Raw genomic sequence first — 15,571 nt, 5'->3', positions numbered from 1 at the left:
TTCAGGTCAATAATTTGTTAACACAGAGTTATTTAGAAGATTGCCTTATCTTTTCTTGACTCCGCAAGCACTGATAGGTTTTTCTTTCTCAGAAGATTGACTTTTGGGGTTGTGTGTCTGTGCAGACATGTGGCTGCATATACATAGACAAGCAAAGATAGATTGTGTGTGTGTCTTTTTCTCTTAAACAATAATGATAAAACTTAACTTTATTTAAAAAGTGCAGGAGAAGCCAGGCATAATTGCTCATGCCTTTAATCCCAGCACTGGGGAGGCAGAGGCAGGTGGATGGATCTTTGTGAGTTTGAGGTCAGCCTGGTCTACATTGTGAGTTCTAGGACAACCAGAGCTACATAGTTTAGACCTGGTCTCAAAAATAAACAAAACAAAACGAAAAAAGAATTTCAAGAAAGAAGTTTTGGTTTAGTTGGATTTTAGAAGGCTAAATTACTTCCTAATAAATAAACATGAATTTTCTTGAAAGAAAATGTGACACTCTTTAAGAAGAATAAGAAAATGTCTTCTTAGGAGTCTGCAGTGGTCTCATTGAATTGGTTTGGCAAGGTCTAGAAAAGGATCAACCAACAGTTGAAACAAGGAGCTTGATGGTCACATGATTTGACCCTTGTAGATGATGGGGTTTTAGGAAGCCTTTTTATCTTGTTACAGGAGTTCAGATTGATGAAGGGAAAGGCTGTCAAGGACCTAAATTAATTTCTGGAACATAGATTGGCGTATGCTGCACTAATTTTCTAAAGTCTGAATTGAATCCAATAGAGTTGTTTTGTTTTTTTGTATGAAAGAAATTATAAACCAGTACACAGTTAAAGTAAAAATTATAGCATACTTCTATATCTGTGAGTTAAATAGAAATTTCAGATTCAGTCTTAAGTCAGATGAATAAAAGCCTTTAGTACATTAAGACAGAGGTGGCCGAGATCTAGAGAACGGAAAAAAATATACACCAATTATTAAGAAGCTAGGTTAGGATATATATACTCTTTGTGAAAATGAAATAATGAGATTTTTCTCGAGTATGAGGCAGCAGACATTTAAAGATAGAGTAATACAAGTTGATTTCTCAAATGTGCAAAGTTAAGCTCCCAACATTTACAGTGTTCGTTTTTTTATGTGATGTCCGTCATAATCAACTTTTTCTTTTTCTTTTTTTTTTTTTTTTTTAGGCTATCACAGAGCTCCAGAAGAATGGAATGAATATGAGCTTTTCCTTTTTGAATTATGCCCAGTCGAGCCAGTGTAGAAGCTGGCAAGATAGTTCAGTGAGTTATGCAGCTGGAGCACTCACGGTCCACTGAAGCTCCGACCCTCAGGGACGCCACCGGCACAGACTCATACTCTGTCCAGGGTCCAGCCTAGCCTTTACCACAATGTTGGTTCTGGTGTGGGGGGATTCTGAAACCTCAGACTAACAGAACTCTCTTCTCTTCTTTTCTAGTAGGTGTAGTCCTCCTTAATTTCAACTCATTTAAAAATGCTTTATAGTTTGGGGCTGTGGAAGGAAGGCTGGAATCAAAATATTTTGATTAAAAAAAGATGACATTGTAAAGGCCCAATTGGCACACAGTTTTTGAAAATGACTTGTAAAGCATTTAGCATATCCGAAATTTGCACTCTTTGCAGACTCATGCACATATATTCCGCTTTCAGAATAGTTTTGCAAATTGTACACAGACAAAAAAGGGTGGAAGCTTTTTAATAAAGGAACTTGCATTTATAAGTGATCTGTATTAGAATATAAGAAATCTCCAGTTATAGACAATTACTACCCATGTTGTACAACAGATACCTTCTATTTTAGTTGCTAATAAAGGGCTACACAACTCAAAATAGTCTGATTTAAACTTATTGCTTTGTGCTATACATGGAAATTTGATTTTTATTAATTCATCTCAGAATTTTTGTTGAAATGGCAAGCCTCAGCTCCTATGTAAGACTGTTGGAATATATTTTATTTTTACATTCATGTGATTTTTCTTAAATCACAAAAATCATAGTCATACAGTTTTAAAGTTAACTTTCAAAATTAGTTATTTGCCTTTTTGTGTGTGACATACCCTCATGTCATTATTATATTGTAGTAGAATATAAATTCAAGGATGCTTTAAAAATAAATAGATTTAGTCCTTTCCTTCAAATACTGTGGTTGATAGTCTGCAAATGAAGAAACATTGAAGAGTGTTAGTAGTGTGTTTCAAGTCATTGCAGACCACACACCACTATGTGATTTTTACTGCTTTAAGCAATTTGACTCTTTACTTGAATTTTTAGCAAGAATTCATTGACAATAACAGTAACAAAGCCTACTGGACTTGTAATAGTCCTGCAAATTTATTTTTTTTTGGGGGGGGCGCGGGCATGATTTTTGGTGCGGCTCTTCCAACTAAAATAATGGTATGGTGTTGTATTAATTTATCATAGATTTATTCTAGTCATTTTGACAAAAAAAAACGTGTAATTCATTAAGCCATCATGCATGTTCTTCATTATACCTATTTTAACATAACACTGGGTGTCTATATCACATTGGAGAGTGTTTATATCTTCAGTGTTATACCCAAGTAGCACAATTTTTAGATGCCTTGCACCAATTTTCTTTGGAAATTTGCATTTCTTATTTATTAAATATCAATTTTATATACTCAAGAATGAGAGAAAAATAATACTACCTTTTAGATTCAAAATTATCTACTTATACATGTAGGGATTATACTCTTATACTTCAGTGATTTATTTTCCATTATTTAGATATGCTTTTGAGTACTATAAATATTTATCCTTTGTTTAATACAGATTATAAAAATTTCTGAATTGACAATAGTGAATTTTTAAAATGTTTTCTGAGTATAAAATTTGAAAATTCAGAAGAAAAAAAGATTACCTACTTCTCACTACCCAGAGATACACTGTTAATGTTTTTCTGTATTTACATTTAGTCTTGTGTTGTTTATGAGTGTGTATGTGTTTGTGTGTGCGCAATAACAGAATGAAATTCTAGTGCTCATGCGGTTGCATTCTGCCATTATTCTAAGTACTTACTACCTATGTCTTTGAAAACTCAATTTAAAAAAATGGCTAACTAATATGTTAACACTGTATGGAAATAATCAGTTCTCTCTTTGAACGTTAGGCTGTTTCTAATCTTCTGCAATTTTGTAATGGGAAGGGCCTTCTGTGTAAAGTCTGAACTCTATTAGACCCATTCTCCAGGGTACAGTCAAGACAATGAATTAGGTGGGTTACATGATGAGAGTTTCTTAGGCCCACTCTTTAGAACATGCCAAGTTTTGTTTATAATTGTACCAAAACAACAGTGTCCCTCATCAGCATCCTTTCTTCTAACTTTTGACAAATTGTTAAACAAGTAATTGGTTATTTCTTTGTTAAGTTTGAGTTTCTTTCAAATTAATCATTTATTATCTTTCTATAAAGTTAGAGTGGTTTTTGAGAAACAACATAAGAAAGATGTCTAGTCCTAAGAGTGCGTTATACTGCACAGTTTTGTTTGTTCATTTATTTGCTTTGAGACATGGTTTGCCTGTGTAGACCATACTCACCTGGATAGCCCAGGATGGCCTCAGAACTCATGTCTGAGCCTCCTTCCTCAGCCTCCCAAGTGCTGGGATTGCAGACATGCAGTACTGTGCCTAGATTGTACTGCACTTTTAAAACTAGAATATTCCAACATTACTTTGTCCTTTCTTAGAATGAGCAGGGTTTTTTTTTGTTTTTTTTTTTAAATTACCTGTTTTTAGAGTAGACACATTTCTAAACTGATACTGTGTTCAATTCTAGTTCTGTCTCTGTCACTAGTTAGTTCTCTGAAGTGGTGTTTTCCGTGTCATGCTGAAGCTTCCTTGTCTGTGCGGGGTGCAAATGACCTCTTAAGCACCTTCTTGTTTGAGAGTGCCAGGTTTTATGACTTTATTTTTTAATAGATTTTTGGCATGGCATCTTAGATAGGTATATGATTGATTTAGATATTTTTATTTCAGTTCTGCATATGAAAATGAAAGTAAAAACCTTGTTATTTCAGAGAAAGCAGGAATTAATTCACTTTACATCTAAATTATTGGACTTAGCCTTTCTATTTTAAGTGCCTTTAAAAGTTTTGTATTTCAGATATAAAATGTGAAATTATCATGTAGTTCTATAATACAGTTCCTCTGTTAAAAACTTATGAATTATTTTCAGCAACCTTTTATTTACCTTAGGTTACACAGAAAATAGTATTTGTGGAGTTCCCTTTCCCCCACTAGTTAGTCCTTAAGAAATGTTACTCTAGAGAAAAGCTAATTGAGCAGGTAAGTAAGTACTCTGCCCTGGAAATAAGAAGCCCATATAAAGAAGAAAGAACCAGTGGAAGTCCAATGCCTATATTTGTATATTCCAGTAGGGATGTTATTTCCTGAGCTCTAGCTGATGGTCATGATTGTAGTTATCATAGTTTGCTTTGGAAGCATGTAGTTCATCCCCCTCGATTAGGGGTTGGGAAATGTTTTCTGTGAGGGACCAGATAATTATTTTGGACTTAATATGCCACAGTGGTCTCTGATCTGCCATTGTAATACAAAAGCAGCCATAGACAACATGTGACCAAACATATGTATATGTTCAATAAAAATTTAATTTATACTAAGATGGAATGCTGGAATTGGCCTGCAGACCATAATTTAACATTCTTATCCTAGGTGGTATAATTCCTTTGTAGTTCAAAGTTGGCTAATGGTCTAGCGATAGTATACAACAGGTGGTTATATGTTTCTGCCATGTGAGCCTTCTTTTAATTGGATGCAGCGTCACTGGCTGAATTTCTTACTGAATGCTGCTCACAAAGGTAAGTGCGAAGTAGGGAAAATTAGGAACTCCTGCAGATACCTGTCAAAGCACCTTGAAATCCTTATATTTGCTGAAGTACATTGAGTTTATTTTGCTGCTGTAAACTAATCAGGAGTGGAAATGATGCATTGTTGACCTTGCATGTAGCCAAGGCTGTCCTCTAGCTCCCTGGTGTTGGGACTTCAGGTGTGCACCCCTAGGCCTGTCACAGTGAACTGTTCCACATGAGTATTTCAGGTCACTAGGAAAGACTTGAAAAAGTGCCCTTTTCTATCACTCTTATTTTATTGAAACAATGATTTCTAATAAACTCAGAATAAAAGAGAGAAGTTTAATTCAAATAACTTTCGTTGTACTACTATTTCATCATTGAGGATCACAGAACACCTCATCACGTGGTGCTGTCAGCCCTACAGAGGTGCCAGTCATTCTAATAATAACTAATCATTAGAAACTGTACAGAGGAGACTTAATAAGCCACATACATGCTACTGTTTAGACTGGAAATTGTACATCATTGGATTAAATCTGAACATCTACACAGTAAGAGAAACAGGCCTATGTGGAACATGATGTAGTTGAAGGAATAGGGGGCATTTGTTTTTTAAGAGGATAAGTTTAAGGAGAAGAGGTCTTCAAATATTTGTATGACTGCCACTCAAAAGGAATAGAATTGTTGTGTAATTGTTGTAAGTTAAACCTTTTTTGTCTTTAATCCCAGCACAAGGGGCTAGAGGCAACTGGATCTCTGTAAATTAGAAGCCAGTTTGGTGTGTGTAGCAAATTCCAAGCTAGCCAGAAAAATGTAGTGAAATCCCGTCTCCAAAAAAAGAGGAGTTAAGAAGTGTAAGTTTCTGGACCACATTAAATGTGGTATGTGAACATTTCTGATGATGAAAATTGGCTCTCTTCTCATCAAATCACTGGAAATATTCAAATAAAAGCTACATCAGTGATTCTCAAAGTAGCAGTGATACCACCTGAAACTGTTTTATGAATAGTGTGTGTGTGTGTGTGTGTGTGTGTGTGTGTGTGTGTGTGTGTGTGTGTACACATTTGGAGGAACAAAAGACAATGGAATTAGTATAATTTAATGGAAGTTTGTATAAAGTGTTATTTTCAAATCAAAATAGATTTTAAACTATATTAACTTCTAACAAATTATGAATTGTTAAAATGATACTTAGAACCTTAGGCTAATTCTTTAAGGTAAAGATGTCAATACAAACAAGTTTTATCAGTCCCTAATACAAATTGAAGTTGTTATTTTTTATTTTGTTTTGTTTTGTTTTTTTTAAATGTCTGCTTTCTCAAACAGGCACTTCTTCAAACTGAAGAACAACTTTATCAGTGTCAGGATGGTGTACTGAAATGAAGTACTAAGGGAACTAACATTAAAAAGGAAAATAAATTTTCCTGTTATGGCTAGCATATACTTGCAAATAGGATCACACTGCAAGGTATATTATCATCAGAGACCATCCTGTTTTATAAATGGCCCCTCCAGTAATGCTGGTACCTGAGACCTTGGCCTTTTTAAAATTGCTGTGGATGAATTCTGTTTGCTTAGCCTTATCTTCCTGAGTTCGTAGTACTGTGTTAAGAGGTTGAATGTTTCCAATACCTAGAATTCACTGGTGTTTTCAGACTGGTTTATATCTAGGGTCTATTGTGTTTCTATTTTCCTTTCCTTCCTGTGTGTTTGGGGGCAGGGGTTGCTGTTTTAAATTTCAATACAAAGTTTTGGCTATTACCCTATAAAATAATGGGAAAAAATTTAAAACCAGTTCTTCTAATTTTGAAAACCATAATATAATGCAATTAGATTTTTTGTTAATAAGTTACGTTCAAGTGTACATTTCTTAATGCCAAGTCAAATTTGTGTGATACGATCATGTATATTATTCCTGTTATCCCAAATAATGAAACCAAAGAAAGCATACATGCCATTATAAAAAAGCAGTTGAAGGCCAACTATATTCAAACATATAAGCAGGGCATGGGTTCTGATCTTTGAATCTGCCAATATAAAATTCTGGAAAATATTCAAAATTTATTGGCTGATACTCGGAATTCTTCACTCAGTATGATATTATATATTTAAGTAAAAAGAACTAAAACACAATTTAAATGAAGTAGAATATATTGACTGAATTTTGTGTTTTAAAATTAAATACTTAAAAACTGTAAAATCAGTTTTAATAAAGGTATTTTAAACTTAACTTTTATAAATGTAATTCTTTTTGAGAATTTTTTATTTGGAATTTATTCATTTGCATATAGGACAGAATAGACATTCAACTGGTGGTGTTCAGTTCTGGTGATGTGAATTTTGAAAGATGGAGAAGAAAAGAATACAATAAAGTGTTTTCTATAATACAAACCTTTTAATTGGAAGCTTTTTCCATCTTTCAGTTTTAGCTGTGGAAATCAAATTTCTAACTAAATCGAAGGAGGGCAGAATTATTTTGTTAAGTATATGTCCTGCCAAGTGGACTGAGTGATACTGAAGTGTCTGGTGTGTTCAGAACCGTTGGTTCGTGATTCCTTTTATGCAGTAACCCATGGTGTATATCCTGTCTCATAATATTGGAAAGACCTTGGAAGTTAGTTGCAATAGCTGTGGCTGCCTGACCAGGGCCACCAGGTTGTCTGTAGTAGGACACGGGTGCTAGAAGCACCTGACTGGTCCATTTCAGCTTTGCAGGTGAATCCCTTTGGGTTCCTGGAATAAATCACTAGATGATGACGAGCAGCACCTCTTCCCGGACATAGCTAGGGTGAGAATTGGGTTCTGGTTCTTTAGTTCCGTGTATTTTGAATATTATACCATACTCCATATTTTGGTTTTAGCACTGGCTATTTGTTGTACGTTATGGAATTTAGAAAGTAAGGGGTTTTGCAGATTTAGTGAAAACCATTTATGGAAACACCTCTTAATTTGTAAAAGTAATTTCTTTTGTGGGCTCACATCCCTCAATTGCAGACATTTATATTCTGTTATTGGGGGATTATTTTACAGTTTTGGAATTCTGCTCTAGTGCATATGTGCCACATGCTGCTTTTATGTAATGGGACAATGACAACAGTTGTGTGTGTGAGTCTTAGTGCTGGTGAGATGAAGACAGACGCCCAGCTCTTCTGTTCTGGTCCTCTATAAAGTGTTCTCCAAGCACCTGCTACTCTATGGAGTTTCTCAGCTGCCCACACAGCACAGTAGAGTGCTGGGAAACTAGTGCCTGAGGGGGATGGGAATTAGTGGATGATGACTCCAGTCTTTTCGTCTTTATGGATGGTCTGGAGGCTTGTTTCCTAGAGTTCCCAGAAGAGGACTGGTCCTCATTGTTCACAAGAAACTGTTAAATACAGATTCTTACATCTTTTCCTCCCCTGACACTTCCATTCCTGTATAGGCATTTCCTGGGATTATCTCCCAAATAAGCCTCTTAGCTTTGAATCTATTTCTGAGTCTTATTTTCTGGGACTTACTTGAAATGTTCATATTATATATGAGATAGGTTAAAAAGAAAATTATTTTGGGTAAAAATCTAAAACATCTTAATTAGTTTGTCTTACCACATCCATACTCAATTTATTTTTTTTTTAGTTTCATCTTATAATAGAATTTAGAACTCTTAATAGATTTTTCTATTTGTGCTTTAAAAAAGGTATGGCGCGGTTATATAAATATGGACAAAGTGGATTATTTGGTAGAGATTGAAGCAGAACAAGGAACTTGGTGTGGTCACGGTTAGACAGTATGTGCCCGTTGGATTCAGTGTTTTCACACCTTTCACTGCTGTTTATACTGAACCAGGGGCCTGGCCTTGCTAGTGTTGATCATGATGGTGAATTGACTCTGGGAGCTTGGCTAGACGGTGGCTTTCTGCAGGCTGTAAAAGAAAAGGGATATGCATTTTACAAGTTGAGTGAGCTCTATGTTTAATTTAAAGGCCATTTAAGGGGCAGGAGAGATGATTTAGAGGATAAGATCACCAGCTGCTGTTGAAGAGGACCTGGCTCAGTTTCCAGCACCCACATGGCAGCTCACAGCTGTTTGTAATTCTAGCTCTAGGGGATCCAGTGCCCTCTTCTGGCTTCCATGGATACCAGACATACATGTGGTGCACATATGGATGTGCCAGGTACACATTTATACACATAAAATACAAATCATTTTTTTAAATTTTATTTAAGTAACATTTTCCCATTTATTTATACAGACCACAGTTTCCCCTCCTCCCTTTCCTCCCAGTCCTGTTCCCAACCCCCCTGCTTCCTATCTACCCCCCCCCACCCCTCCCAACCCCCCCAACCCTGTCCTCTTCCACTCCATCTCCATTCAGAAAGGGCCAGGCCTCCCGTGGGCTTGAACAAAGCATGGCACATCGAGATGAGGCAGGACCGAGCTCCTCCCCTTGTGTCAAAGTTGGACAAGGTAATCCAGCATGGAGAATAGGTTCCCAAAAGCCAGCCAAGTGCCAGGGACAGGTTCTGATCTCACTGCTAGGAGTCTTACAAATAGACCAAGCTACACACTATCACACATGCAGAGGGCCCAGGAGGCTCCCTAACTGTTGGTTCAGAGTCCATGTGCTCCCACGAATTCAGGTCAGCTGCCTCTGTGGGTTTGCCCATCATGAAGCCCATGACTAACACAATCCCTCCTCCATTTCTTCAGCAAAACTCAAAGCTCAGTGGTTGACTGTGGATCTGTGTATCTGCTTCCATCAGTTACTGGATAGAGTATCTTTGATGATAATTAGGGTAGTCACCAATCTGACTACAGTAGATGGCCAGTTCAGGCACTCTCTTCCACTAAGAGTCTTAGCTGAGATTATCCTTGTGGACTCTTGGGGGTTTCCCTGGTGCCAGGTTTCTTTCTGACTCCCCAATGTCCCTCTCTCCCATCAAGACATCTCTTTCCTTACTCTCCCTCTCTGTCCTGCCTCCAGCCCACTTCCTGTATCCCACCTGTCCAACGCAGTCCCTCGCATCCCCATCCCTTCCTACAACTTTCCCCCTCCTTCAGTTTACCCAGGAGATCTCTTTTCCCTTCCCAGGGAAATCCATGCATCCCTCTTTGGGCCCTCCTTGTTAGCTCGCCCCTCTGGGACTGTAGATTGTAGGTTGGTTGTCTTATACTTTCCTCCTAATGTCCACTTATGAGTGAGTACATATTATTTGTCTTTCTGGGACTTGGTTACCTCACTCAGAATGATTTTTTTTTTTCTAGTTCCATCCATTTGCCTGCAAATTTTATGATTTCATTGTTTCTTATAGCTGAGTAATACTCCATTGTTTAAACGTACCACATTTTCCTTATCTATCCTTCGGTTGAGGGGCATCTAGATTGTTCCAGGATCTGCTATTACGAGTAATGCTGCTAAACATAGTTGAACAAGAGTCCTTGTGGTATGATTGAGCATCCTTTGGGCATATGCCCAAGATTGGTATAGCTGGGTCTTGAGGATTGATTGATTCCCAGTTTTTTTAAAAACCACCATATTGATTTCCAAAGTGGCTGTACAAGTTTGGACTCTCATCAGCAGTGGGGGAGTGTTTCCCCTTGTTCCACATCCTCTCCAACATAAGCTGTCATATGTTTTTGATCTTAGCCATTCTGACAAGTGTAAGGTAGTATCTCAGAGTTCTTTTGATTTGCATTTCCCTGATGGCTAAGGATATTGAGCAATTCCTTAAATTTCTTTCTTGGCCATTTGAGAGTCTTCTGTTGAAAATTCTCTGTTTAGATCTGCATCCCATTTTTTAAATTGGATTATTTGGTATTTCTTGAGTTCTTTATATATTTTGCAGCTTAGTCCTCTGTCAGATACAAAGTTGGTGAAGATCTTTCCCATTCTGTAGGCTGCCGTTTTGTCTTATTGACTGTGTCCTTTGCCTTACAGAAGCTTCTCAGTTTCAGGAGGTCCTGTTTATTAATTGTGAACCTCAGTGTCTGTGCTGCTCGTGTTCTATTCAGGAAATAGTGTCCTGTGCCAGTGCGTTTAAGGCTACTTCCTACTTTCTCTTCTGTCAGATTCAGTGTAACTGGATCTATGTTGAGGTCTTTGATATGGATCTATTTGCATTCTTCTACATGCTATTTAGTTAGCCAGCACCATTTGTTGAAGATGCTTTCTTTTTTCCATTGTACAATTTTGGCTTCTTCGTCAAAGGTCAGGTATGTGGATTTATGTCAGGGTCTTCGATTTGATTCCATTGATCCACCTATCTGTTTTTATGCCAGTACCAAGCTGTTTTTATTACTATAGCTCTACAGTAGAGCTTGAAGTCAGGGATGGTGATGCCTCCAGAAGAAGTTCCTTTATTGTACAGGATTGTTTTAGCTATCTTGGGTTTTTTGTTTTTCTATATAATTGAGTATTGTTCTTTTGAGGTCTGTAAAGAATTGTGTTGGAATTTTGATGGGGATTGCATTAAATTTATAGATTGCTTTTGATAAGATTGCTGTTTTTACTATATTAATGCTACCTCTCCATGAGCATGGGAGACCCTTCCATTTTCTGATATCTTCTTCAATTTCTTTCTATAAAGTCTTAAAGTTCTTGTCATACAAATCTCTCACTTATTTGGTTAGAGTTACCCCAAGGTATTTTATATTTGTGGCTATTGTAAAGGGTGATGTTTCTCTGATTTCATTCTCAGCCTGTTTACCATTTGTATATAGGAGGGCTACTGAGTTTTTTGAGTTCATCTTGTATCCTTCCACATTACTGAAGGTGTTTATCAGCTGCAGGAGTTGCTTGGTAGAATTTTGGGGACTACTTATGTATAAAATCATGTATCTTTAGGTTCAAAAAAGAAGAGTCGAGTCTAAGTTTTTTATGTCCTAGTCTTTGGATATTCTGCTCCTGCCTTTGTCTGTTTCCCTGTGTCATGTTCAGTCCTTTGATAGCTTCTTTTAGACATGAGAATCTGATTTTAATAGCAGTTGAAGGAATATGTAGAACGTGTGTATTTATGTTAGATATATAGTTGTCTTTTTACTATAAAATTTATGATACGTGTCTTAAATACTATATTGATTTTGTTTTATGGTTTGAATATAGATGAAATTTAAGTAAATACTTTGTTCCGTTTAAAGACCATCCTAAGATGAGTATGAACACAATTGTAACCATAAGAACACATTGAAAAATATATTTCAATTGATTTTCCTGGTATGTTAGACCTGTTGTTTATCCATCTTTCAATCTCTCATCAGACATACCAGAAAATGTTGACTAGATGCTGTTAATTTGCCTGTGGACCCTTGAGACTCTGCCGTATACTTCTGAATCTATGACAGAATATTTCTTGACTTTGAGGTTGTATTTAACAGAAATGATCAAAGATGAGCTAGATAATACAATTTGGGAAAAAACAAATGAGTTTTTATTTTGTTTTGTCTTTTCCAGACCTGCTTTCTCTGCGTAGCCCTGGCTGTACTAGAACTCTGTAGAGCAGGCAGGCCTTGAGCTCACAGAGATCTGCTTGCTGAGTGCTCTGGGATTAAAGGCATGCGCCACCACCGCCTGGCAACAAATGAGTTTTAAAGGAAAAAAACCTGCTTTTCTCGTGGGATATGTCACACTGCTAAAAAAACAAAACAAAACAAAAAGCACACCCCCCCCCCCATTGGAATAAGCTTGTATTTGGTAAAGGCATTGCTTCTTTGTACATATACTTGTGTTATTAGAGAAAAATTAAGCTTGTTACTTTTCAGACTTTTTATCCCAACAACTACTTGATTTATTACAACATTCTTAGATAAGGGTTTTCCATTTCAAGTACAAAGATCTAATACGAACCACACGTGAATTTTAAAACCTATCTACACTTAGCCCATTTTCTGAACACTAAATTCTTTGTATAAGGAAATATTAAGATACATTCATTAAAAATAAGAAATAGCCTTTAAATAATTTAGCTGGAAGCTAAGTTTTTAAGTGGTAAGTATTAGTAATGTTGAGTGTTAAATATGATCGTTCTGATGATAATTTCTGAAAAACAGTTCAGAATAATAGTCTTTCAGGAGTATACCTCCTGTTCCTCAGGCATTGAGTCAACTTTTATGACATATATACATCTATTTAAAATCTATCAATGAAATGAGAGCGAATAGGGTTTTTTATCTTCCTGTGACTGACTTCATTCATTTAACATAATTATCCCTGGTAACTTCATTGTTTATAGTTGAAAAAATTTCATTGTGTTTCATGCCACATTTCTTTTATCTATTCTCACTTTGGACATTTAGGCTGATCCCACAATTTAGCATCTGTAGACAGTGCTGCAATACACATTGACGTGAAAATGTCATTGTGATATGTACACTTAGAGTCCTTGGGGGAGTGCCCGGAAGTGCCATGGCTGGCTTGTAGAGGAGATCTGTTCTTATTTTTTGAAAGAACTTACTGCTTTCCATTCCCACAGGACCGTGTGAGGTTTCCTTTCATACCCATTCTCCTTGCCAACCTTGGTTGTTGATCTGTTTCTCTTCTTCCTGGTGTTTGTTGTGGTGTGCCTTTTTAGACAGCTTCCTGCCATCTAGCCCTAACTGACCTGGAAGTTGCTATGGAGACCAGGCTGACTCTTCAGTGGGTCCTCCAGTCTCTCCGTCACTTTAATTGTAGGCATGGCTCCCACTTCAGGCTTGTTTATTTTCCTCAAGGCTGCCATTCTGAACGGTGAGGTAGAATCTTATTTCTCTGAGGGCTAATGAGGATGCAGACCTTTTCGTGTTTATTGCCCATTTATGTGAGATTCTTTTGGTTTTTGGGATTCAGTAGCCCATCTCCCCCTCCCTCTGTCCCTCTCTAGGACTGGCCTCAGACTCAAAGAGTGCTGAGATTAAAGATTTAAAGGCACGTGCCACCACACCGAGCTCAGTAACCCATTTCTTATTTGTGCATATATTTGTGCATGGATGCAAATGTGTGTGTGTGCTGGTGCATATGTGTGTGGAGGCAGTGACCAGCCTTGGTGTCATTGCTCAGGTGGTGGTCACCTTCGTCTGCTTGTTTAAAACAGAGTCTCTCAATGGCCTAGGAACTTGCCAGCTAAGCTAGGCTGTCCAGTGAGCCCCTGGGATTTGTGCTTTGCCTCCACTTGCCCTGGGCTTTTTATTTTTAAACTGTGACTTGTAGATCGAGCTTAGGTCCTGTTTGCCAAGCAAGTTCTTTAACCAGTTGAGGTATCTCCCTCCCCCTCGTTACCTTTCTTGATTGGGGTGATGTTTCTATTGTTTGGGTTTTTGAGTTCTTTCCTATTCTCTCAGTCCTCAGTCAAATGTGTAGCCGGCCAAGATTTTCTCCTCTTGTGTATGTAAGACTGGCTGTCTCTTCACTCAGTTCACTGTTTCCTCTGCCCCATTTGCTGCTTTTCATGATTTCCAGAGCAACTGTAATCCTCCTGTTGAGGACTTGCTTCCTTGTGCTTCCATTTTCCAGGGTTTCCCTGTCAGCCTCAGAGTTTCTAGGCCTCTGTGGGGTCTGGAAGAGACAACAGTCTCATTTCATTCTACATTTAGATCCCCATTGTTGAAGATGTTGTCTTTAGGAAAGATCAGGTGGCCGTGACTGCTCTTCTACTCCACTGGTCCTTTCCCGTCTTTGTGCAACTACCATGTTGATCTGTTACTGGAGCTTTGCCGTATACTTGAAGTGAGATGTAACACTGTCCACAAGATTGTTTTGCTCAGAATTACTCTCTGGGATCTTTTGTATTTCAGTGTGAGTGTGTGTGTGTGTGTGTGTGTGTTTCTGTGTCTGTGAATGGCACTGTAGTTTTGATGGAAATTGCACTGAATCTGTAAATTGGTTTTGGTACTATAGTTATTTTTACAACATTAATTCTCCAACCTGCGATCATAGTTGGCCTTTCCCTTATCTCCTAGTGCTCCCTTCGATTGCTTCCTTCAGTGGGTAAGGTGTTGATTGTGGACTCTTTTGCTGCCTTAGGTTTATTCCAAAGTAGTTTTTGTTTTGTTTTGAAGCAGTAGTGAGTGGTGTGCTTTGCAGATTTCTTACCACGTTTATTATTTGTATATAAGACAGCTACTGATTAGAAAGAGTGAATTTTAACGAGGTGTTCATATTGCTGAAGATTGAAATTTGCACTGCTCATTAGTACTAAAATAATTGAGGCTGAAATTTAAGTAAGGCGTTTTATGTGGAGTTTGTACCTGCATCTAGAGGCCAGCATTGCTCGGCTGTAATGGATACTTTAAATGTAATGAGGTATTTACCCAGTTTACAGGTAGGTTTCTTTCTCTGCTTTTTTTTGAGACTATATTTCACTCTGGAACCCAGGCTGGCCTTGAACTTGTGGTCCCCTCCTTAGCTTCCTGTTTCTAGTTACTGTGTAGTAATGGCCAGTTGTAATTTTTTTTTTAATTTTCAAAATGTATGCTATTTTAAAATGCATGTTTAATATTTTCAGTTATAGAAATACAGATAAATATATAGTGTTTAAGCCATTACTACTTTCTTACTTGAAAAGCACTTTGCTTGGTTCAGTATATAAAAGTAGCTTTTATACAGCAAAATTACATTTTTTAAAAAACCTTTTAACTGAAGAGCCAACTGTATATAACAGAATAAAGTGGTTTAGACAAATACATCTTCATAAATTTTAGAGTATTTTCAATCCTTGATGATAACAAAAAGCTTTCTTTGTTTGAACTCGGTAGCTCTTTCCCCTCCTCCCC

At 37.2% G+C, this 15,571-nt stretch overlaps 1 protein-coding gene across 4 annotated transcripts in view; it reads left to right on the top strand.

The window, feature by feature from the left end:
* Memo1 (mediator of cell motility 1) overlaps positions 1 to 1,848 on the top strand; it is a 102,058-nt gene extending 100,210 nt beyond the window's left edge. For all 4 annotated transcript variants that reach the window (XM_076558679.1, XM_076558682.1, XM_076558681.1 and 1 more), the window contains one exon: positions 1,185 to 1,848. In XM_076558679.1, coding sequence (XP_076414794.1) covers positions 1,185 to 1,316 — 132 coding nt within the window. In that variant the 3' untranslated portion in view covers positions 1,317 to 1,848. The remainder of the gene's footprint in view (positions 1 to 1,184) is intronic.
* Positions 1,849 to 15,571: the final 13,723 nt, after the last annotated feature.

Source organism: Peromyscus maniculatus, chromosome 22 (genome assembly GCF_049852395.1).
Source record: "Peromyscus maniculatus bairdii isolate BWxNUB_F1_BW_parent chromosome 22, HU_Pman_BW_mat_3.1, whole genome shotgun sequence".
Lineage (NCBI taxonomy): Eukaryota > Metazoa > Chordata > Mammalia > Rodentia > Cricetidae > Peromyscus > Peromyscus maniculatus.
Note: the sequence above shows the minus strand (reverse complement) of the source record. Positions and strands in the feature narration are given on the sequence as shown.